Source organism: Rhinolophus ferrumequinum, chromosome 5 (genome assembly GCF_004115265.2).
Source record: "Rhinolophus ferrumequinum isolate MPI-CBG mRhiFer1 chromosome 5, mRhiFer1_v1.p, whole genome shotgun sequence".
Lineage (NCBI taxonomy): Eukaryota > Metazoa > Chordata > Mammalia > Chiroptera > Rhinolophidae > Rhinolophus > Rhinolophus ferrumequinum.
The window spans coordinates 28,704,314-28,730,354 of NC_046288.1; the positions used below are offsets into that span (position 1 = coordinate 28,704,314).

At 37.9% G+C, this 26,041-nt stretch overlaps 1 protein-coding gene across 2 annotated transcripts in view; it reads left to right on the top strand.

Annotated features, from left to right (window-relative positions):
* The first annotated feature begins 638 nt into the window (after positions 1 to 638).
* MOB1B (MOB kinase activator 1B) overlaps positions 639 to 26,041 on the top strand; it is a 48,585-nt gene continuing 23,182 nt past the window's right edge. Inside the window, exon 1 of one of the 2 annotated variants that reach the window (XM_033106212.1) lies at positions 639 to 814. In XM_033106212.1, coding sequence (XP_032962103.1) covers positions 801 to 814 — 14 coding nt within the window. In that variant the 5' untranslated portion in view covers positions 639 to 800. Of the gene's footprint in view, positions 815 to 6,837; positions 6,884 to 26,041 lie in introns of those variants that run through there. The other variant, XM_033106214.1, reaches the window with a different exon arrangement.

A 26,041-nucleotide genomic window follows, 5' to 3' on the forward strand; every position in this document is an offset into this window, starting at 1 on the left:
TGTTCAGTGACGGACCCTGACGGTCTCCTAGTTTTCAGGGTTTTAAAATAAATAAAAAGACAGGGACCTTGAAAACCCATTTAAATCCTTTCCTCTGTCTGGCAGAACCACATCCTGACCATTCCAACCAGATGAAACTGCCTCCTGTTTTTATGTACTAGGAGGGAGACTCCATAACCTTTCATCAGGCTTTGCCTGGCACTCACAGAGGGCAAAACTCTGGTGCAAATTCCATCCCTCACTGTAGGACCCTGACATTCCGGATTTGAAGCCCACTTCTTTCCTGACTGCTGAGAAGCAGCTCGGAGCTCTCTGCCGCGGCTCACCAACCCGGTGGACAGGCCTCGATTGGCCTGGTGGCTGCAGCCTACTCGCGGGGCGTGGTCCGGGGCTGCCAAGGTGTCCAGAACGTGAGGGTCCGGGGGCCGCAGCCGGAGGGCCGGAGTGGGTACGCGTCGCTCTCGCGAGAGTTCGCGGGGTGGGGGCAAAGGGGTCTGGAGAGGAGGCGAGGAGGGGTTGCTGCAGGCGGCCGCGGTGGCTGCTCTCCAGGGAGAGCGAGCGGCCTTTTCCCCGCCTCCTTTTCCTTCCCCTCCCATTGAGTGATTCAAGCCGTGCGCTTCCCACTTCCGCCCCCTCTCCCTGCCCCTGGAAGTAGCGAAGCCGAACAAGTTGCTGCGGCCGAATATCCGGCGCTCCCCTCCTCTTCCTCTCCTTTCTCCTTTCCTCCTCTTCCCTGGCTGTCGCCGTTGTCGCCCCGAGGCCTCGCGACCGCCGAGCCCGCAGCCCACGCCGCGGCCGACATGAGCTTCTTGTTGTGAGTAGCCAGGCCCCGCGCCCCGGCTTTGTTCCGGCGATCTGGGCCGCGGGCCCCCGCCCGCCTTGCCCCGCGCTGCCCGGATCGGGTGTCCCAGCGGGTGGGTCTCCCGGAAGCTGCCCCGAGCGCTTGCGCTACCTGGCCGCCGCCGCCGCCTCCCCGGCCCGCTTCGAGCACGTGTGGAATCCACCAGCACGCAAGGAGGCTCCTTTTCTGTGGACCCCAAGTCCCGACAAACCCCGGCTCTGGTGTCCACTATTCTCCATCACGCCAACCTCTCCCTCGGCTCTTCTCTTGGGCTTGTTTGTTTGCACGCTCTGCGTAGATACCTCCTACTCTCTAGCGTGACCCATATCCGGACTCGTACCCGGTCTCCTGTCTGTCTCGCCTGCCCATTGCTTTTTTCTGGGTCCCAAGTACAGAAGAAGAGCGTTGTACTTTCCCCCGTCACTCCAGGACCCTTTTAACGTCCCCTCTTAGGTTTTAGGAGTGGGCAGTTGGGGTGACCAGCCCTGTGGATGTAACACACTTAACGTGGCTGTTTACGGGTCAGGATCCCCTGGTGACAGCCTGGGGTCTTGGGGTCCAGAGCAGCTCCTTGCTTCCCTAAGGCTTGCTTCCCTGAAGAATACGGGCTTTATCTGTTCAGACAGCCACCAAATAGGGTCTGGGTAGTGTGTCCTGGTTTGATTAAGTCCACTGGGAAGTTGTTTTTGCAAATCATTTGTAAATGCCAACTTGACGTCACATTTAGTGCTGGTTGTTAGTTCACTTATCGTTTTTTTCCAGACGTGTTGGGGGCGGGGATATGGGCCTGAAGATGGAATGGCCAGATGAGGGTATAGAGAGAGAGAGCAGTAAGGTCCTCTAAAAACAGAACCTTACACCCTGGGGAATTCGTCTTTTGAAGGCTTCCATGTGATTCACCTATGCTTAATCTGTGGTTTAGAAAGCTAATAAAAACACGAAGATAGAAACCCACCCCATACACTCCTTTACTGTTGTGGAGAAAATAGCATTTAAAAATTGTTTTCTGTTCTGAGTCTCTTCCTTCCCCACCTCCCATAATGTTTAGTCATCACATTGGCACCTGAGTCCTGAGAATTTAACCCTTATTTTCACTTGCTCATACGTATGTAGAATATTAATCCTTTTTAGGGTGTTTAAGCAAAACTAAGCCATCAAAGGCTAACCGGCAGGTAGACTTGCTAATAATATTTCTAATATGCAGAGTGACTGGTGGGCCGTGCTTTTGTCATCCTACCTAACACGTTTGAGCTTCTGAAACCTCTTTTTTAGGCTCATCCTGGAAGTTGATTCTGAGTTTGTCAAGTGGTGATAGATGAGAGAACTGAGTGACTTTATGAAAGTCTTTGTATCCTGTTTTAGTTTGAATCAACATATCCAGACGTCTCAGCATGAAGCTTCTCACTTTAAGTGTATTTTATATTGCTGATGTTTGATTTCTTCAAGAACTTAAAAGCTATCTTCGAAATAACAATGTAGATGATATCTGTGACTGCTGTTGATGGGCTTGTGTGTTTTGGAACTCGGCTAAATGGGCTGAACCAGGGAAGAACCATATTTGGCTGAAACTAGGGGATGGACAAAGTTTGAGTGGTATTTTCTGAATACAAATACAACAGTACTCTATTTTTACATGTCTCAGTATTTAATAATTACAGAAATGCAATGGATAAGTTCGTTTTCTCCTGAAGCATATTTAGCTACCAAATATCTTGACATAACTAATATACTCCTATAGCGCATTAGAGGGTTTGTATTATTTGGGGCACAGTTTTTCAGTCAGGTTACACGTAGTAGTTAATATATACTCAACATATTTAGCCTGACTATCCAGAAAAGTTAACATTTTTCGTTTTGGTTTTTTTCCACTAGTAGTTTAAAATCTGAAGTGAAGACCTCATAGAAATAATTATCAGAAGTGAAAGAACAAAATTTTGGTTATTTCATCTATGTGTTATTTGGTATAGTTTCCTGAATGTTATTTCTGTACCAACAAATGAGCAGAAGAAAAATAAGAGTTGCAGTTTTGGAGTCAAATAACAAATGGGTTCCTCCAGTTCTTGGAAGCTTACTTGCAAGTCTACTATAAATGGATGGAACCGAGGAAATAAGAGCAATATGTGATAGGGTTATAAACGTGATGACTCATAACTCTTGGGAGCTTTAAGACAGAAGGAAAGAATTTTGGTTGAAAAAACATCATTCATTGTGCCAGGCACTGATGTTGGCAATGGATATCATTTGTGAACAAAATGGATAAAAATTCTTGCATTAGTGGAGCGTGTATTCTAGTAAGTGACCATAAACATCAACCATCAGTAAATTATATAATATGGTAGGAGGTCTTAAAATGCCATGGAACAAAGTAGAGTAGAGTAAGGAAGTTTTTGGATAGGGTGGTGAAGTAGATTAGATAATTCCCAGAGGGTGTCCGGATCATCTGCAGCAGTGATACCTTTGTGTAGCTTTTGTACAAATGCTCAGAATAAATTTGCACTGCATATTTGGATCTGACTGGGACAGAGCTTTGGTTGTGCTGCAGATTGGCCCGTGTATCTTCAAATTAAGCTAACTTCCCAGATGATGCATACGGGAACTTCACAGGAACCTAATTTAACTTTGTAGACTCAAATCTGAACACCACCTCAGCACCTGCTGTGTGCTAGGCATTGTACAAGATGTGGGACTACAGAGATGATAGTTTATAAATAGTCATCTGTAATAGATGCGATGCAGTCATGGAGTCCAAAGAATATGGAGCAATTTGTTCTATTTGGGCTGGAGGAACCTTTCATGAAAGATGTGATGGATATTTAATGGAAGCTATAACAAGAGTTCTCTAAACCGGGTCGGAGAAACAGGAGATTTCAGTTAAAGGAAACAGCATGGAGGCATGAAATTGCCTGTGAATTCTCCATTTTCAGGTTTGTACTAGAGGTTGTAGAATTTTGAAGCTAGATGGGATCTAGTACCATAGCTTACTCACCATTTTTGCTAAAGTGACAAAATCACCAACTTTAGGTTACTGGCTTACTTATTGACCTGGGTAGAATTGGAACACAAGTCTCTTGACTTAAGGTTTTTCCTCGCTTGATACTTTATACATATAAAATTCAGGGAAATTAAGGATCAGAGGGAGCTCTTAACAGTCATTCTAAAGGTGTGTTGAGTGTTCTTTATGTTTCTAGCACTTTTAAATTACAAGTCACTTCTGGCTGATGGAATCCCACAGAAACATTTGACTTGGAAAAGACCAAGATGTAATGTCCTAATGGAAGACTACGTAGTTGGAAGAGTTAAAACAAATTTGGTTAACTTTAAAATGGAAGTCTGTTGGAAAGGTTTAGGGATGTGAGTGAATATAAACCAAGTTTATCTCTATAAAGAAAGAAACAATGAGATAGGCTGAGGAAGAAAGGAAGGAAATATATATTGAGCATTATGCTGAATAACTTGTCTTTTCAAAAGAATAGCAATTTAGGAAACAGTGTTTTAGCTGTGTTTAATGTGTCTGTCTCTGTCTGTCTCCCTTTTCTACCTCTTTTCTCTCCCTCCTTCTCCCTCCCTACCTTTTCACAGCATGTTTGTTTTCTAGCAAATGATTTAACTGATTTTAGTGTCTACCTGTAGAAGATGATGATGATGATGATGATGATGATAGCTGGCTAAATGCTATGTGCCAGGCATTAAGTGGTTTAAATCATTAACTCAGTTCAATAACTTCCAGGAAACCTCATTTTACAGGTGAAGAAACTGGCAAAGAGGTTAAATAATTTGTCCAAAATTATGTAGCCAGTCAGTGGTGTAGCTGGCAGTGTAGATCCAGAGAGCTTGCTTCATACTGCCTTATCTATAATTGATAAAATTATATTAATATAAAAGGTAGCATTTAGATAGGTCTTGTTTTTAAGAGAAATCTCAGGTTACTGGGTATTAATATTGTACTACTAGGATTATTTTTAAGGGTCACCAAGAATATAATAGTGGAAGAGAAAATAGAAACCTTTGAATCTAAATAATACTTTAAAATTATTTTTTATTCCCATTTTTGTGTAAAAATAATACACATTGGAGAAATCACAAAATACTGATAAGAAAAGGAAGAAAATAAAAATTACTCATAATCACACCTTCAGAGATAACTTTTGTTTTTGCAATATAACTTTTTAATCTTTTCTGTCGCAGATTTGTTTGTGTGTATTTAAAAATATACAAATGTATACATTGCAAAATGCTTTCATGTACATTATAGGATTTTTTTCATTATTCACATTCCATCTAATTCCTTACTTGTATTCAGTTTAATGTCTTCCCTGTAAGATCATTCATGCTTTTATTAAATTTATGTTTCTGTTAAAAAAAAAAAAATAAATAAAAAAATAAAAATATACAAATGGATCCCTAATGTCCATAGACCAGGTTTTTCATTTGTAAATTTTTTATGTCAGTAGATATACTTCTGCAACTTTTTTTTTTTTTTTAAAGATTTTATTGGGGAAGGAGAATAGGACTTTATTGGGGAACAGTGTGTACTTCCAGGACTTTTTTTTTCCAAGTCAAGTTGTTGTCCTTTCAATCTTAGTTCAGCTTCAAGTTGTGGTCCTTTTAGTCTTAGTTGTGGAAGGCGCAGCTCAGCTCCAGGTCCAGTTGCCATTGGTAGTTGCAGGGGGCGCAGCCCACCATCCCTTGAGGGCGTCGAACCAGCAACCTTGTGGTTGAGAGGACATGTTCCAATCATCTGAGCCATCTGGCAGCTCAGTGGAAGCTCAGCTCAAGGTACCATGTTCAGTCTTTAGTTGCAGGGGGCACTGCCCACCATCCCTGTGGGATTCGAGGAATTGAACTGGCAAACTTGTGGTTGAGAGCCCACTGGCCCATGTGGGAATTGAACCGGCAGCCTTCGGAGTTAGGAGCATGGAGCTCTAACCACCTGAGCCACCTGCCAGCCCTGCAACATTTTGAATGGCTATTGTCCAAGTGTTATCTTAATAGTTTTGTTGTCTGACAACCTGCTTTAATATGTTAGGCTTTTGGTGGGGTAAAGGGAGTGAAAATAAGTATGGTCATATTTGCAGAACTATAATTTTAGGAATTGCAGATACGTGGCTGGCCTTAGTTTACTTTTCCCATCTGATAGAGGATTACTTTTGTTTTATATTACTGAGTGCAAAATAATTACTATGATTATTTGATCATTATTGACTCTTTTTCCTTGATGTAGTTGCAAAGTTTCTATACCTTTGGAGTTTCTGATACATGAAAGCATATGGCATACTTCAGTTGTATATTTGATTAGGAGTATTGAGGCAGAATAGCTATGTGTTAACTTCTTGAAAAAAATGAAAAAAAAATAGTACCCGTTAGGATGTTAAATTGTGCCCTACAGAGAACTTTTAAACTTCTTCTCACATTTCCATTTTTTTAAATTGAGATGTGATTGGCATAACATTATATTAGTTTCAGGTGTACAACTTCCATTTTTGTTTTTTGATCAATTAACTAACTTAAGGCCATCTTTTACAACATATTTGATTAAATTATAAGTGTAGCTGTGAAACCTACCTGTTCATTTGCAGAAGTGATTTTCAAATTTTATTTTGAAACATTTTCAAATTTTTAGTAAGTTGCAAAGAACAGCACAAAGAACTCCTACATAGTCCTTATGCAGAGACCCCATTTAGTTTCATCAGCTGCTGCAGTAACGTCATCTTCAGCAAAATGATCCAGGCATGAATCATGTGTTACATGCAACCAGTTTTGTGTCTGCAGCCTTCTTCCAACTGAAATATTTCCTCAGTTTTTCCTTGACTTTCAAGACCTTTACATTTTTGAGGATTACAGGTCAGTCAATTCGTAGAATATCCCTCAGTTTGAGTTTGTCTGATGTATCCTTGTGGATAAATCTGATTAAGCATTTGGGCAGAAATATCACAGAAGTGATGCTTGTTTTTCTTACAGCATCTTATCAGGTGCATATAATGTATACTTGTCGTCATTGGACGCGATTCTTTGATTAAAGGATCAAGATTCTCTAGTGTAAAGGTACGTCTTTTTTCTCTTTGTAATTAATATTTTGTGGGGAGGTGTTTTGAGGCTATGTAACTGTCCCATTTCTCATTCCATTTTCATCCAGTGATTTTACTGTCCCATGATGTTTCTTGTCTGAATTATTCTTATGATGGTTGCCAATGTTTTAAATCTATCATTGCTTTTACATTTACTTGACATTTTTGTTGTATGGAAGAACTTAACTCTTTCCATTTATTTGTTTATTTTTTTATATCAGTAGGGGCACATGGATTCCTATTTTATTTAATGAGTTATAATCTGTAACTACCATTATTTATTTTGGTTTTCAAATTGTCTCAGTTTTGGCTAGTGGCATCCCTGTCTAGCTTCTGTGTCCCTTTGAATTGCTCCTGTCTTTCTCTGAGCATTCCTTACTGGCACAACCATGTGTTCCAGGTTTATCTCATATATTTTCTCTGCCCCAGCCCTGGAACTGGCTGTTTCTCTGAGTGCTTTGATTCTGTGGAAAATAGTATTTGGAAACCAGAATCTAGGTGATAGGTGTGCACATTACTACAGATGTGTTGCTGTTCCAGGCCCTCTCATTGGACAGTGCTAGAAAATATACACCTATATATATCTATCCATATATTTTGAATGAGTTTACACCAATATCTGCAATTCTGAGCCTGTAGCACAAGGATCATTCTAACCTCCTTCCTTTATATATTTTTTACTTTCTTCTTTGTCAGTGAGAAACCTGACTCCTATTATCCTCGATACACTTACCCAGACCTCTGTATATAGCCTTTTTCCAAACCCTATCTGGCTACCCTCTTGTAGCTCAAGAACAGTAACCGTTACTGTTGACCTGAGCATGTGTGGGCCTGCTGCAGCCATATTAAGGGTGAAACAGGCTGTGACTCCCGCTGTGTATAGTAGTGACACATATAGTAGTGACACATATAGTGACAGCAATCTAATTGTTTTCCCTATGAATCCTGTGTTTAGGACCAGTACCTCAGAGATACTGGGAGAATTAGAGATACTGAATATAAAAGGCCTAGCTCAGTAAATTTTAGTTATGTGCAGTAGTGATACCTAGTTCATTATCAATATCGCAACAGTTAATAGCTATGATTGTTAATAGCTATTTTATATACACATTAATCATTTCTGGTTACTGAAATCGAAGGCAGTTTCTGTGGGTTTGTTATCATATGTATCAGTGCTGCTTTGATTTTCCAAGGAGTTTGAAGAGGAAAAAAATGGGTTTGAATATAAGCAAATACTGTTTGGCTAATAGTTAATAGTCTAAGTCCTTCATAGCCAAGTAGCCTTATTATTATTATTATTATTATTTTTTTTTTATTTATTTTTTTATTTTTTTATTATTATTATTTGAAAGGTTGAATTTTTCTTTATTGCTACCATTATCTTTCTGCCTAAGTCCTTTTGTTGTTCTGAAATTGAAGTTTGATGAGAATAGTTTAATAGCTGTAGTGTTGGGTATTAGGAGGAATATGTTTTGTGTGTTTCTTTGTAGAAATAGATAATGGTATAACTTAAATACTTAGTATTCAGTTGTAAACATGGAATAATGAAGTAGGAGCAGTAGGGGTGAAAGTCTTTACTGGCCACTTTTCTGGGATCTCAGTGCTCAGATCATGTTCCAGACAGATGAGCCCCAGCATGACCTTTGTGCTCTAGAAAATCTGCTTGTTTGCTAGTTTTAGATTTAACTACTGAAATAGCTCTTTGTTTAAGAACTCCCTGTGGGTATATTTTTACTCCCGTGTGCCTGATTCCATTCTCCATAACCCTTCCCCACACCCAGCCAAATATTCAACCTACTCTCCTATTTTTAACTCTTCGAAATTGCACTTTTGAGTCAGTGAAGAACAAACCAATTTGTCAAAACTGAATTCTCTTTGGGCTGGTCCTGTGGCTCAGGTGGTTGTGGAGCGCAGTGCTTCTAAAGCTGTGGTCGCCAGTTCGATTTCCACATGCGCCAGTGAGCTGAGCCCTCTACAGCTAAGGTTGTGAACAATTGCTCTCCCTGGAGCTGGGCTGTCGTGAGCAGCCGGAGGTTGGCGTGAGCGGCTGTGGGCTGCCATGTGCTGCCCTGAGCTGGTGAGCGGACGACCAAAGATCGACTGCCTCAAGACCTACTGTGTCAGCCATGGCGGGGGCGGGGGTGGAGGGGAACAAAAGGCTCATAATACCAGCACGGGCCAGGGAGCTGTGTCCTACACAGCTAGACTGAGAAACAGTGGCTTGAACCAGAGGGGGGGCGGAGGTGGAAGAAAGGGGGGAAAAAGACACCATCTGAATTACCTTAACCCAAGCACAGCGTTGTTTTGAGGACTGATCCTGTGTCTCCAGTCTCTTCAATCCTTTAATCAGCCCTTTGTCAACACTGTCAATTTTTAATATGGGAAATGGCAAGTTATCAAGAACTGAAATAATTCTTTTTTCAACTTATAGCCAAACTATACCAAAAAATATAATTCTAAGTGACTAGATATTTGGGAACCAAAATGTGCCTCAGTTGAACTGTATTTCAACTTTATCTCAAGTGAGCTTTATCTCAAGTGGGAACATATTTGTAAGGTGTTGGGACTGTATTGTCTAGTGATAACTAGAGTTTCTAGTGCTGTCTTTGTTGTTATTATTTTTTAATGTCATTTAACATTTAGAGAAAAGTATCACTGTCATTTTACATAGCAACATTGGGAGGAAGGGCTATTCTTGGCCCACTGGTGACAGAAGGCCAGCCCCAGAACTGAGGAGATCAATATCTGTACATAACTGTAACTCTTGAGAAGTCCGCTTTAGACTCTTAAAGTGTGGAGCTTGGGCATCTCCAGAAGCATGTTAGAATCTTGCATGAATGCAAGATTTCAGGCCCCAATCTTTGAATTAGAATTCATTTTAATAAGATGAAAAGCACCTTCAAGTTTGAGAAGCTTTACAGAATGGTAAATGGATGGATAGCTGTATATTGAGTTAAGTGATTCCAAATAAAGTAAAGAAAAATCCGTGGAATTCGATATAGCACTACCTCATCCTTGAGAGACTCTGTAAGGCCCTGACAAAGATTCTTTGCTTGACCCAACTTTAGTGAGGCTCTTGAACCTTCTTGTAGGCCCATCTGTGCACTTCCTTGTAAAGTCTAGTTTTAGCAAGAAACCTGCTAGTCAGTACAACCAGACTTACCCCCCACCCCTGAACCCCGATATCTGATCAGCTGCTTCTTCCTCCAGCGTCCCCCAGGTGATTGATGTCAGATCACCCTGGCCTGTCTTCAGTCAGAATCCTGTTATCCTGTGAGGTCAGTTTAGCCAGAACCCCCACTAACCCCCAGTTTACCCCCAATGTTTTCTCTTAATAATTTTCTATCCACTCACCCCCCATCCCCTGCTATAAATTCCCACTTGCCCATGCGGTGTTTGGAGTTGAACCCAGTTTCTCTCCCCGACACTGTAAACTCCCATTGCAGCGGTCCCTATACCTATCTCGCTGTTCCTGAATAAAGTCGGCCTCACCATCTTTAACATGTGTCAATGAAAATTTTTTTTCTTTAACAGCCATCAAGGAGGTTAAGTTACCTTGTTGTCTTTGCATACTTGTAATTATTTATAATTCTTATTTAGGTGTTTTCCCCTCTTTCACAAGGCTTGTTCAATATTTTATTTCTCAGCATGTTAGTACATTGCTTGGCAAATATGTCCTCTCTCTTTCTCATACACACACACACACACACACACACACACACACCAGGGGTGCCAAAAAAAATGTATACAGGTGGACACTTTGGTCAACGTTGCTCAAGCAGTAGTTTGCCATAATCAGAAGTGTCTGGACACTGATGGTAACCACTTTGAGCACCTCTTGCAATTGCAGAAGTCAAGCGTGATTTGTATTCATCATTTGTTATCGGTTTATATTGAATATTACAATTTTAATACAGTTTTCTTGTCTTAAAATGTGTGTACATTTTTTTGGCACCTTCTATATTTTGTTTTTTTTCCTCTATATACTTATTAGTCTTTTATCTTCAAACACTCCCCTAGTTAACCTTCGAATATGTTCAGATTCTTTGACTTTATCTTCTTGAATAAGTGTCTGTTGGAGCTTTCTGACCTGCTACAGTCTGTATTGGCTGATATTATCTAGTCTGGCTATATAGCTGTTATTTTTGGAATCTCCCTTCACCTTCATTCTGGGGGATCCCTTTGCATGGCTCTTGGTTTGGATTTTCTGTTTTGTGAATTTCATGTCCTCTCTCTTGGCTTATTTCTTATTTTGGTGGGGACAGATTCTCTAAACAATCCTCAGCCGCACTACGTGGAATGTAAATATTTTGAGACTCTGTGTATCTAGAAATATATTCTGTCTTCATACTTGATTGTTATTATGTCAGAGTCTAGAGTTTTAGGTTGTAAATAATTTCCCGTAGAATTTTAATTTTAATTTATAAGGGATCTAAGCGCCAGTTGAGAAATTCCAGTGCCTTTATGATTCCTAATTCTTTGAATGAAACTTGTTTTTTTCCCTTTGGACTATTATAGGGTCTTCTTTATATTATTCTGGAATTTAATAATGGCGTCTTTTGGTGTGGATCTGTTTTCATCAACTGAGTTGGAGGTCTCTCTTTCAATCTAAAAAGGCATTTTTAATTCTGGGAAAATTTCCTGGTTTATTTCCTTGATAAAGTATTTTCTTAATAAAATATTTTCTTGTGTTTCTGTCATATCTTTCGGAATTCATATTACTTGGGTATTACACTTTACATAGACTGGTCCTTGATTTTCTTTTTGTTCTTTCCCATATTTTTGTTATTTTATGCTTTGTGTTCTGAGAGATTACTTCTGTTTTATTTCTATTGTTTCTATTATGATTTTCATGTCTGCTACTATTTAAAAAAATTTCGAGAGTCGTGTAGTTTCATGTATGTTTGTGTGTGTGTGTGTGTGTGTGTGTGTGTGTGTATGGTTCTTATTTCATGAAGCGATACTTTTTTCCTATCACTGAGGACATGAATAGTTTCTTTTGGAGGCGTGGCATTTTTATTCTTCTGCATTGTTTATCCTCCAAGTTGCTTTTGTCCTATCTTGGTGTCTTCTTTCATGTTAGAGGATTTCCTCAAGTACCTGGTAACCCTTTGCTTTCTGCTTCTACGACAACTAAAAAGCTAATTGTAATCTCTGTGTACATATGTGTTTGGAGGTTATGTCAACTGAGTTTTGCTGAAGGGTAAAATCACTAGGCTGTTTTCCTGGAAGAAATCCTAGAATAAATATCTTTCTAGGTCTTTAAATGTGGTGTGGTCAGATTTGTCAGAAAAAAGGTCTTCTGGTCTTTGCTTGGAGATTATTCTCCTGGCTGCAAGGTTTCATAGATCCTGCAGGGCAGGGAAGAGGAAGGCTAGGAGTATCAACATTGATTTTTCAAACTCACTTCATCTTCCGGTGTTAAGCACGATGCATCTGTCTGCACCTGTGGCTGTATCCCCAATCCCAACACCCTCTCCCTTTTGCCCTCTTCATAGAATAAACCTTTTCTCAGGATGGGGGTAGTACAGAAGCCCACTGAGTAGATTGCATAGGACTCTGGGTGTATAACTCCTTCTTAAATAGTCTGTGAAAGTCTTGTTCCGTCTTCACTCCCACTTCCAGAGTATCCTACTAATTCCTGAACCTTTTGTGGGATCTGTGGTGTAAATTGGGTTGCTTTAGGATTAGGTTTCCTTAGGTGTATTAATTCAGTTATTTATCTATTTTCTAATTTCCAAACTTTTGTTGTCATCTCCTTTTTCATTCTCTTTGTCCTTATGGGATTATGATTTTTTTTTTTTAATCACTTTAAGTATGGAGTGGAAGCTAATGTGTATTTTCAGCTCACCATCTTCAACCATCACTCTTCAAAATAGTCTTCTTGTAAGTACTAGTGCACTTTATTGCCATATTCTGTTAAGCATCCACAATTGTGTAGTGTCTGAGTGAAAGGAAATTATGTCACTGTCTTAAACTACTTTGTTTTTTGAGTTGTCTTTGTTACTGCAATGTATTAGTCGGTAGTGAGACTAAAAGTTGTTTTCCAATTGACAGTTCAGTAACTCGTTTTTACAAGATAATATTAACCCAAATTTGAGCTGAAAGGAACTATCTTTTATTTATTAGTAGTCTTCACTGATATTCCAGATTATTCAGGTTATGCTTCTGAGGTATGCTTTAGCAAATCTCATTTAAATCTTTACTGTCTTTGACCGTACTTATTTATTGGTTAAAATTTATCTCCAAATCAGGAATGATTTCTATTTTATTAAAAATAAACCAATTAGCTGCATTTGAAATTAGATTTAAAGGAGAAAATGATTAACTTTTATATTCATGTTTCCCATGTTTCCAGGATCTTCCTCCAGTTTCAGTAAATAAAAGAAACAAAGGCTTTTCCCATTTCTCAGGACACTATCAGTTTTTATAGGCGTCAACATGAACTTCTTTATTTTTTTAAGAATATGAATTTAATTAATTGAATTTCTTATAAATGCCATGGTTTTAAATTTAATATAAATTATGCTACAAATATGAATAAAGCTTTTGTTGGAGTCACTGTTTAACAGAAAAAGAATAAACCATAGAATATATATAAACTATAGATTTTTTTCATTGAATAAAGGACCTGTACTTACTTATCCTGAATGTCTGTGTAGTTTTATCCAAGAGTACATCTATAGGATTAGAAAATAAATGTGGAGCTCATCAGAAAAATTAATGTTGCCATAATAGCTGGAGAGAAAGGAGACAGATTAGGACAGGTTTTAGCACCTCCCTGAATTCTGTATGCAAAATATTGTGTCTCTAGAGAGGAGGTTCATAATGTCTTTCAGATTATCAGAGGCTCAAAACAGATTAAGAACTACAGGCAAAAAGGTCAGTAAAGAAAAAACTGTGTTTGTGTAAGGATTTAAGAACATCATGGGAGCTATTTCCATATTATGTAGGTCAGAGATAAATCTTAGGTTCAAGTTCATTGCTTTATTTTTCTTTTTTTTTGTTGTTGAATTATTATTTACAAACAGTAAAATGCACAGATCTTGAATATTAGTTCAATTAGTCTAGACAAATGTATGTGAATATACACTTCTGTAACCCACATTCCTTTCAAGACCCAGAACAGCATTTTCATCACCCCAGAAGGTACTTTAACTTTTTTAAGTAAAATCAAAAGTCATTCTTTGTGGGTCTTTGATAAAAGGACACACTTCCACATCACTTCACATAGTTTTAGAGATCCCATTAGCTAAATGAGTAAATGATTCCATTAGCTAAATGAGTAGCTCGGCTTTTTATGGAGGAGGAACAGTCTACTATTGCCTACTGTTTGTACTTGCTGCTGATTTTTGCCCATTGAACAATACAACTTTGATGATCCTTTAGGTGAGCAAAGCACTGGAATGACAATTAGTACCTCAATTTCTAGGTTCTCAATTCTTACAGTTTGTTAATCCTGTTCCTCACTTATCTACAGTGATGAATCAACATCTGATATAATACAGTAAGTGAAAGAGTTTTAATAAAGTTTCATGAAGATAGTAGTTCAAGGAATTGCAACTTTAAAAAAGATCAACAATTATCAGTTGTTACTGTATTACAAAGTAGCTTCTGAAAAAAATAACCCACATGAATAAGACATATAATATCTATCCCTAAATTGGACATGGTAAGAGGCGAGACAGACAAGTTAACACACAATTCTCATGGTTTGATACATACAGTAACAGAAGACTGTACAGAGTACAGCAGTACCTGGAAGACGGCACAGTTAAATCTTTAGGAGATGGTCAGGAGCAGTATCTCTGAGATGGTACCTAAGTAGCTTTTTGTGTGCAGATAATTGAGAGGATTAGTTATAACAGGCAATAACTTCTGATTTTCCATTTGTCAGTACCTTTAATGAGCCTTCATGTGGGTAGAGGCTATTCCAGATTTGTGGGGCCCTTCTTGAGAAAATAAATTTAAAAGTATGAATACAAAATTAGTTAGCAAAGTAAGTATTTAGGAGAAAAAAATCACAATTTACCAGTTTAATAAAGCATACGAAGTCAATGACCGTCGCAAAATAGAGAAAAAATGACATTTTCATTAGTTAACTGCCTGGTAGCCCTTAATACTTTTTTGATTACATGCTGTTTGACGACTTCTTATGTCAACATTTGTAAAATAGGGTTATTTATAGAGAGAATAATATCTATAGAGAGAATAAAAAGAGTATTTACTTTTTCCCCTAATAAGGCTGATCAAAATGTGTTTATTATTATTCATAGCTTAGAAAAGTTTTGGATTCACAACTCATTTGATTGGTAATGTCGAGTAATATTTTAAGATTGTTGTCAGATTATGGGAATCACTAATAAGTTTCTTCCATATATGAAGTACAGTGTTCTTACATCTGAGCCAGTACTGTATGGAGCACGGATCCAGATAACTCTGGTCCTGCACATTAGCGTAAATGGCACCAGATAAGGCCGTGCTGGGGTGGGTGGGATATTCTTGGAATTCATTCGTGTATCTGTCACTAGTCTGGAAGTGATAGGAAAGTACATGTACCGAGGAAACCGGAACTACATGTATCCCCTACTCCACTTCGCTGTAGCCAAATACGCAGAATACCACATTAACCAAAGAGAAAGTGTGGTGGAGGCGGGAGTTAGAGCAGCAGTCTTAACCGATTGCAGTTAGCTTACTCTGCACTTCTTATGAAAGCATACGAGCACGGGAACACATTGTTAGGAGTCCTAGTGTCTTGGAAGGGACCGTGCCATTGACGATCCCTGAAGTTTAAAGTGTTAACGTTATGGTGAATCCAATGGTACGGTCTTGTGCTGTAATTTTATGCTTGGATGATTCCATTTGTTCAATTGTACTACTAAGTTAGTTTAGTCATAGTATGTGTACTAACATGCATGTTATAGTATGTACTGTACTACTTGTATCTACTATAACGGGGCCTGTTTGTATAAGCTGCAGATACAGGCTTAGCAAACGTTGACCAAACATTTGCTTTACCTTACCATTTTTGACCTGAAGTCCTTTATCAGTTTAGCTCAGCAAACATTGAAGGTCTGTTCTGACCTAGGCCTTCTGCTGGGTTCAGGAGATACTACCACAGTGATGACTTGGAAACAGTCCTTGCCTGTGAGAGACGCACGATGCATTGCGAAATAGGAACACATGGTAGTGTCCTGTATGAGCACAGAGACGGCATCCTTACCCAGCTTAGAGTATCAGGGAAGCTTCCTGAGGAAAATGATTCCTGAATTAATTCCCTAGGGATATCTAGACAGCCAGTGGAAAAAAGTTAAGATAAAGGAGTATGAGATAAGCAGGAATAGTCTCCATCTGATTTTAACTTTGTGGTTTTTTTCCCTAGTCTGGCTTGTTTAATTATAAGAATTTAATTTCAAAGCATTTAGACCACAAAACTGCTATGTCTCTGATTGCATTGGATGCCTACTATGTTACTGCTTCATATTTATGGGCAAATGATGGACTATAGGAATTATAGGCAAATCTTTGCCCTAGTGCTGAGATCTGTATCTGATGTAAAGATTATTCCATTATTACCGAGGCTGCAGACTTGATCTTTTATTGCTCCCTTTGTAATGGGCTGCGGTTGGGATTAAATGCCAACAGAAATTCTGCTCTTTTTACCTTGAGGGGGAAAAAAGTAATTCTATTACAACAAGGCAATGCATGTTAATTTTTAAAGTGTGGTTCAGTTATTTTAAACTAGGAGAGGAAACTGCAATGTATTCAGTTATTAAAAATATAAAAACTACCTCCTTTCTTTCTCTCCCCTCCCATAATGAGAGGAATAGGCTTGCTTAGAATTGCTGAAATGTCTTGCTTTGATTGACCTGTTTATTAGCCAAGGCTTAAGTAGGGCAGGAGTGTAAATGACTTGAGACTGAAAATGAAATTTTGGTGTCAAGGTTAGGAAATATCCCCAGTTCATCTGTTACTTCTTTTACTGCAGTTAAAATCTTTTAGATTTGTTGCACCGAAGAAAGATGGATCAATTCTTTTCTTTGATATTGAGAACAACTGTTCCTTGAAATAAGAGCAAGATTTTTCTCCTCTTTCACTTCATTATTTAAGATAACTAAGCACTTATTTAGGTATCTGTTATGTCCCAGGTTCTGTGTTAGGTACTGGGGCTTAAAGATAACTAAGACATAATCCATATTCTTGAGTAACTCACAATCTAGTGAACGAAAGAGAGAAAGAAAACGTAGACAAATAAGCTTCAGTAGGTAATGTCTTAAGCTGACCCTTTTTATGGATCAGTATTGTAGAAGTATGGCAGGAGGATGGCTATGGTCTGAATGTGTCCCCCCAGATTCATATGTTGGACTCCTAATGCCGAATGTAATGGTACTAGGAGGTGGGGCCTTTGGGAAGTGATTAGGTCCTGAGGGTTCCACCCTCATGATTGGGCTTAGTGCCCTTATAAAAAAGACCCCACAGAATTTCTTAGCCCCTTCCATCATAGGAGGATGCAGTGAGGAGTGGGCAGCTGGCAACTTGGAAGAGGGCCTTCATTAGTACTCCACAGTGCTGGCACCCCGATCTTGGATTGCCAGCCCCCTACATTGGGAGAAATAAATTTGTTTATAAGCAACCCAGTCTGTGCTATTTTTGTTATAGCAGTCTGAATGGACTAAGACAGGGATAAAGTGAGGATTGGTGTTTTATTTGCACACATACGTGCATGTAAAAGGGCTTATATGTATAGTCATTCATTCATTCATATAATGCACATTTGTTGTGTGACACCTACTTCAAAACTAAGGTGCTTTAAATTCATTCATTTAATTGTCATAATCGTCCTGCAAAATTGGTGCTATGTCCAATTTTTTAATTGTAAGCTTAGAGAGGTTGTATAATTTGTCCAAGATTTCACAGCTAGTAAGTTACAGAGACAGGATCTGAAACTGGGTCTTCGCAACAAATCCTGTGCCCTTTACTATATGCCAGCCATCATATTAAGCAGTGGAATTACAAAAATGAAGAGGAGACAGCCTCTCATTTTAAAGTGCTATCTAAAAGAAAACAAACACATAAATATAATGTTACAGCTACAGTGAGACACAAGAGAGGACGGATAGTTTTCATGGAAGGTTAGGAAAAAATTTTTATGAAAGAAGTGATGTGTAAGCTCCCTAGATATTTCTTGGTTGAAATACCAGTATATTTGAAATTACTGCCAATTTAGTTGCTAGGTTCATGCTCATTGTGAGCTCTGCATATGCAAGTTTTGGTTTCCTCCTCTTAATAGTCCACTCCATGTGAAAATGGAGTTACTGCTGTTGCATGGAAATCATACAGACATTCTGCTGTAGGCACTTCCTACAATCTCTGTGGTTTCAGTACCCAGTTACTGACTGGAACAATGGATTTAGTGCTGGACAAACGAAACTGCAGCCCATCCGGGAATACTACGCATTCAAAACCTCAGAAGGTGATCAGAGATGAGTGATTAAACTTGCGTGTCTTCATTTACAGCTGAGATAATGCCTCAGATAACTTCACAGATGTAGAAACTAATGGGCCTTTGCATGTGAAGTGCTTTGTTATTTTCTAAGGATTAGATTATAAAATTTTATAGAGTATTAAATAGTGAATTGACCAGCCCTCTACCTGTTCTTGTATGCAGCCACTGAGTTACACTTTATAAAATTGAAGTGTTATAAATATACTGTAAATTGAGAGGCAATCCAGATAAAGAGCAGTATTTCCTAATATGTGTTAAGGAGCAAGATGTTAAAATGTAGAAAAAAAGTTTCCATAACTAAAGATGTTTGGGAAACAAACCCTAGGCTGAACCATAAACAGTTTTCTTTACTGTGGGACTTCTCATGGCTTATAAAATACTCCCTTTAATAATATATTAGTGCGTCTTTTGGCACTGTGCTAACCAGTGAGGATACTAAGATAGTTACCCTTCAGTCTGATCTTTCCTCTGAGCCTGAGACTTGTATATACAACTGCCTTCCTAACATAACCATTTGAATGGTCTGATAGGTATCTTAATTTAATGTATTCAAAACCCATCTCCCCAAGTGTAGCTCAATAAAGGGCCCATTTTCTATCTACTTGAGATTAAAAACCTAGGAGTCATCCTTGATTCTGTCTGCTTCACCACGCTCCACAAATCATGAAATCCAATAGTCCTGTTGGTACTACCTACAAATAAAAATTGGAATCTGTCTTCATATTTTCATCCTCACTAGTCCAAGCCATTGTTTTCTTTGTAGTAGTTTCTTAACTGGCTTCTCTTTTTTTTTTTAAAAGTGTTTCCTCTTTTGCCATCCTCCTAGTCCATTCTCTGCATGGCAACTAGAACGGTCTTTTTAAAAAACATTAAATCAAATCATGGTACTATCACTTTTTTAAAAAATTTCCAGTGGCTTCCTATTTATACTATGATAATCTAAATTCCATACTTTGGCTTCTAAAATCTTAGCTGGTGTGGTTTTACCAGTCTTTCTGAGTTCTTATATCACCGTTCCCATCATTCATGATGCCCTAGTCACAGTTACCTTTTTACCCCTATTCCTAAAAAACTTACTTTTGTACTAGTTAATCCTGTAAGCCTGGAATGCTCTTGCCTCCTTTCCAGATTTTCATGTGGCCGGCTATTTCTTTCTGGCTTTCTTGCTTTGGGGAGGCCTTCTCTAATCACGTAATCTAACACAGTGCCTTGTCACATCACATTATTTGTCACATAATATTCTGTTATTTCATCATAGGATTTAGCACTACTCAGTAGTTTTTTGTTGGTTTATTTTTTCTTCTGCCTTCTCTCTCCACCAGGAGACTAGGGATCTTATCTCTTCTGTTCAGGGCTGTGAACTGCCTAGGGCTTAGAACAGGGCTACTTAGAACATAGTAGGTGGTCAGAATATGCTAGTTGGATGAAGAAATGCAAGCATAAATAAATGGATGAAAGAAATTGACTTATCGAGGTGGTAAGGAATATTAGGAGGTTACTTATGTTTTCAAAAAAGTTTTATCCTTAAATTTTTAAAAAATTGAGCTATAATTCACATACCGTAAAATTCATCCATTAAAGTGTATGATTCAGTGAATTTTAGTATAATCACCAAATTGTGCAACCATCACAAGTATCTAATTCCAGAACATTTTTATCACCCCCAAAAGAAACTCATTATCATTAGTAGTCACTTAATTTCTCCCCCTCCAACCACTGGCAACCACTAGTCAGTGTACTTTCTGTGCCTATGGATTTGCCTTTTCTGGGCATTTCATATAAATGGAATCATATAACATGTGATACTACATATTTTGTATCTAGGTTATTTTTACTTAGCATAATATTGTCAAGATACATCCATGTTATAGCATGTATCAGTACTTCATTCCTTTTTATGGCTGAATAATAGTCCATTGTACTGATATACTCATTTTATTTATCCATGCATCAGTTGGATGGACTTTTGGGTTGTTTCCACTTTTTGGCTCTTATGACTAATGGTGCTATGAACATTAATGTGCAGGTTTTTGTTTGGACATATTTTTCAGTTTTCTTGGAAATATGCCCCTCCCCCTGAGTCCCTGGCAAGCACTGACCATTTTACTGTTTCTGTAATTTTCCAGAATGTCATATATTTGGAATCATATACTGTATAGCCTTTTTAGACTGGCTTTTTTCACTTAACAATATTCAATTCAGGTTCCTTTTTTGTTTTGTTTTTGTGGCACGATAGCTCATTTCTTTTAATCACTGAACATAATATTCCATTTTAGGATGTACCAGAGTTTGTTTTCCATTCACCTATTGAAAGGCATTTTGGTTGCTTCTAGTTTTGGCGATTATGATTATAGTTGCTATAAACATTCACAGGTGGTTTTTTTGTGGACATAGGTTTTCAAATCAGTTGGGTAAATACCTAGGAGTAGGATTGCTGGATGATACAGAAAGATTGCTTTTAGCTTTGTAACAAATTGCCAAACTGTTTTTCATATGGTTGTGCAATTTTGCATTTTGCATTCCTGTTAGCAATGAATGTTGCTCTGCGTCGTCATCAGCATTTGGTATTGTCAGTTTCATGGATTGCAGCCATTTTAATATTTGTATAGTGGTGTCTCATTGTTTTAATTTGCAGTTCCCTGATGACAAATGTTGTCGAGCATCTTTTCATATGTTTATTTGCCGTCTGTATATCTTCCTTGGTGGGAGTTGTTCATATCGTTTGCCCATTTCTTTATTGGGTTGTTTTCTTATTTTTGAATTTTTAAGAATTTTTTTGTATATTTTGGGTGTAAGTTCTTTATCAGATATGTGGTTTGCAAAGATTTTCTCCCTATGGCTTACAGTTTCTTTCACAGAGCAGAGTATCAAATTTTAATAAATTGCCTGTAGAGGGTATGCCCCTTTCAGCCCACACCTCAAAGCTCTGAGCCTTACCCTAATGTTAAATACCTGCTCCCACTTGCCTGCTTCTCAGAAAAAAGCCAGCAGAGGTGCATATTGGGATCCACTTGCTCAGAGACTCTGAATCAAGTTCCCATATGATTCCTTCCCCCCTTAAGATCCTGAGCTTGGAGCACAGAGGTAAGTCACCTTCATTGCCTCTGTTGGGCATGTTCTAGGCTAGGTTTTTTCAGACTTTTCTCTGCTGTGTGTCTCATCAACTTTTTAATCTTAACAAAATTCTTCAGTTTCTGATCTGCTGGTAGCCTTCTTTCTTGCTTTCAAGCAATGTTAAGGATGTTTTGCTTTCCTATCGTTAGCAACAACTGCAACAGCACCACCAGTAATAATAATTTAAAGGGGTTGTTAGGCAGAAATGTACACGTATGTTTGCTCCGATTGCTAACTTTCTTGAATCAAGATTGTCTTTTTGATACTCACAGCTTTTAGCTGTATTATTTATAAAACACATTCTACTTGGTTTTCATAATTTCTAACATTTTTTGCTCGTGCATATCTGCCTTTCTAAAAGCATAAATGTGTTTGGCAACCTTTGGGAGTACATTGGTCTCTGGTGGATTTTTATTTTTCCTTAATGGCAGTACTAAGTATTCATCTAAATTAGAAGAGGTGTGAGGAGAGAAAATGGATTTAGGTAATTGGATGATTATTTTAAAATTGTGCCTACTTATAACTCTCTTGGTATAAGTTAGCCTTATGTTGTTTCATAAATGACTTGGTTTAACTGTGGTGATACAGAACAAAATTGTTAGAAATAATTGGATAGAAGACAGGTAAACATTGTGTAGTGTTGGGTAGTGGATAAAAGAATGGGCTTTAAAGATATAAATCCTAGATTCAAATTCTGGCTCCTTAATTTACCACTTTTTAAACCTTGAGCAAATTAAGTTATTTAAGCCTCAGGTTTTTTATTCATAAAATAAAATAATAGCACGTACATCACTGAGTTATGAGGACTAAATGAGATATTGCATGTAAAATGCTTCTGAGCACAAAGCCTGCAGTAAATGTTAGTTCATATTAATCATCATCTTTATTACCCTGATATAGAAGTTCTCAGCCTGAAGTTGACTAGAACTATCAATTAAAAAGTATTTTTCAAGTACTTGATCTCTAGTATTGGACTTTAGGCCTATGGAAGGAGCTGCTGATGTGAATGACAGGTTGGTACCCAGAGGTGGAACAAAGAGAACTAATATTAGTTGAGTTCTTACGACAGGGTTCAGTAGTAAGGTAGGGATTATTCCCGTTTTATAGAAGAGGATGCTGAAGCTTGGTAATGTTAATTAACTTGTTCAAGATAATGGACTTGTTGAATCCCACTTGTGCCATTTAACTAGCTGTGTGGTCAGAGTAATTCGCTTAACCTTGAAGGGATGGAGCTATTGACTCAAAGTGATGTAATTTTGAGTATATTGACATGTCCTTCAGTGTCAAAATACACAGATATCTAGTTTTCTCACCCTTACTGGTGCCCCTGTTTTGAGTTCTCTGTAAATCTCCCCTCTCCCAGATTCCTTCAACCTTAAGACACTCTAGTCCAGTTTAGGAAATATCAACTTTGTTGAAAGTTGGATTGAAAACAAAGGGTTAAAATTAAGGGTAATGATGGATGTGACAGTGTTGAGATGGTAGGAACCTGTTTATGGGAATTAACCAAGGTGTCACTCTAGGGCCTAATCTATGCTTTAGGGTCTCAAAGAGGAAATAATTGCTGTTGAAATTTACAAAAGGTAGATCAAAATTGGATGGCTAATTGTAAGGGATGTGTGCTCAGAAGTTTCCCTTAGGGCTCAGTTATTTACGCGCCAAACCACTCTACCCTGCTCTAGAAATTGGCCTTCAAATATGAGTAAGAGGACTGGGAAAAAACTAAATTCTGGGTGTTTGTTTGGAAAGAAAAGACCTCAGGGTAATGCTGTGAATTAGCAATACAGTACCTCTTATATGTAATGTATCATTCCCGTTCTTACCAAAAAGCTCTAAATTCTCATATAGTTAGGCTGTTGTGTTGGAAGCTGTACAGGAGAAATTAGCAATCGAATCCCTGTCCTCTAAGACCAAAAATGTATATAAGGATTGTAAAGAGTACAGTTTATTTCGGGGGAAAAAATAGGTCTTATGTAAAATTTTAAAATGTACATGCCCTTTAGCACAACAGTTTTACTTCTAGGTATTTATCCTGTATATATGCTTATGCACAATAATTCTTACTGCCATATTGTTTATAATAACAAGTAACTACAAACAACCTACATGTTTATCAATAGGTGACTGATTAAAATTTATATCTATATAAAGAAATACTATTTAGTCTTCAAAAAAAAATAAAGTAGATCTACTTCTACCTTGCTATACAACAATCCCCTGATATATTAAGTGAAAAACATTATTTAGTATACTTAGTATGCAACAATTGTGTGAAAACAAAAACAGGCACAAGCATTTTAATAAACGTTATGCACATAGATTCTCTGGAAGGACACACAGGATAGTTCTTCTGAGATTCTACTGATACACAGATTTCTCCTGAGATCAGTGGGTGGGAGGGCAACATATTTTCTGTTAATGAACATATTTTTGAATATTTGTATCAAATATCTTTAAAAGACATGAAATATATGCATTTGGCCATATATTGTTGCTATAAGAGCTTTTACTCATTGATGAGGACTTTTGTCTACATGCTTTGATATTTATGCTTTTCAACTTGAGGACTCTGTCAGCTGATTTTTGACCCAGGGATGAGGATCAATATTGAGTACTCCTCCCAGAGTAGGATGGATACTGGTAGGAGTTTCAGGTCACAATTGAAGAAAAAGCTGAATATACTTTTAAAAAGTTATATTTAAAAAATATAGAGTATTGCAATTGTTAGGTTATTCTGCCTAAATAAAGCAGAAGGGTCAGAGAAGGAAAATTAGAGGGAGAACTTGAAAGTATTTTGGAAGTATGAATGTACATGGAAATGAGGAACAGAGAAGGGAGTACGCAGGGAACTAAAACCATTTTATAAACATTATCTCATCTCTAAATTATACCCTTTTGTAAAAAGTTATTTTCCACACTTTCACAAAACAAAATTAAGAAATCGAAGACCACATGAGAATTTGTGATTTCCTACATAATGTAAGACGAAAATAGCAAAATGCTATGGAACCTTGTTTTCTTGATTTCCAACCTATTCCCATGATTATTCTGAAATAACCTGAACTGTGATGTGGTTATAGCACCAAAAGACAAAACAAACATTTTTTTTAAAAAATTCTGTTTTGAACTTAATATATAAAAACATTTGTTTCCAAAGTAAGGTTATATTTTTTCTGCATCCAGTCTTAGGAGATGAATTGAAGGTGGCAATGGACGTTGAAAGAAAGCTTTGGACATTGTACTACCATTTTTTTTTTTTTTTACTCTTGAGTCATTCTGGTTCAGGAAAAGGAAGGGTAATGAAAATACTAACATTTGCACAGCAACTTACATTTTTAAAAGCTTTTTCCACATATATTTTCTCATTTTGCAACTTTTCTATGATATACAAGTAGTCGTGATGTTTTGTTATTTTTACTAGGTTTTCACTGTTAAAGAAAAAATAAGCTCAAGAAAGTTTCGTAATTGAGATAACGTAGTTGATAAGTGTCAATGCTGGTCTTCACAAAATTGAACTCAAGATTGTTTTTTTTTTTTCTTTCTACCCAACTATAAGGTTTTATGAGGTTGATTTACTTAGCTTTGTGGAAGACCAATTCTGGGTGGGCATCAATCAAGAAAACAGGTGGAAGCCTAACATTTCAGAGCAGAGTGGTTCGATAAGTAGAGGATTTTGCAGGCCGATGAGGCTCTGAACCTCCTGAGTGTAGGCACAGCTGATGTCCTTGTGGTTCACACGTACTCCAGCCCTTTCAGAGCAACTTGTCACATCTTCAGTTGCTGCATCCATCTGAGCTGTGGGCTAATTAAAGGCATTGTACTTCATTTACAGCCTGCCTGAAGACATGCACCAGATGAGTCATAGGAGAGCTATTTTTGTAATTAATCACACATAAATAAGTAAAATGGCTTTTCGAAAAAAAATGTTGGTGAAGTTTGTTTCTCCTGAATTTTGATAACCAAAGGGTGAGAAGAAGCAGGAAAATGAAATAAGCCTCAAGCTCAGTAGTCATAATGATCTTTTCTGTTTTTATAGTTTCGAGATGCTGGGAGAGAATTTGGTGTTTAATGTATTGTCTGATTAAAGAAGAGTTCCACACTTAGTGTGGGTCCAGAGCCTGACTGTGTCTAATATTTGACTTTTGGATTTACTCTGAGTGCACTGCAAAACCACTCAGTGGTTTTAAGCACAGAGGAGTATCGTCATCCTATTAGAGTTTTCAAACAGAGAGAGAGAGATCTGTGGGAAGAGAGGGCTTTGTTAGAGTTGAGGAGCATCAATTTACTCTTAATTAAACATCTGAGTAGAGACTTACATTGAAATGACAAGCCATTACCTTAAAAATGAAAAATACCTGTCATTTGAATTGGATATTTGGGTTGACTGATAGAGTCTTAGTTTATTTCAGATCCTTAGTACTTTGTGAAAGCTCCTCACGTAATTATAATATGCAACCTAATATGCAGCCCGGTTTGAGAACTACCACTTTATCTTGGGGAAACAAGGGAGAGATC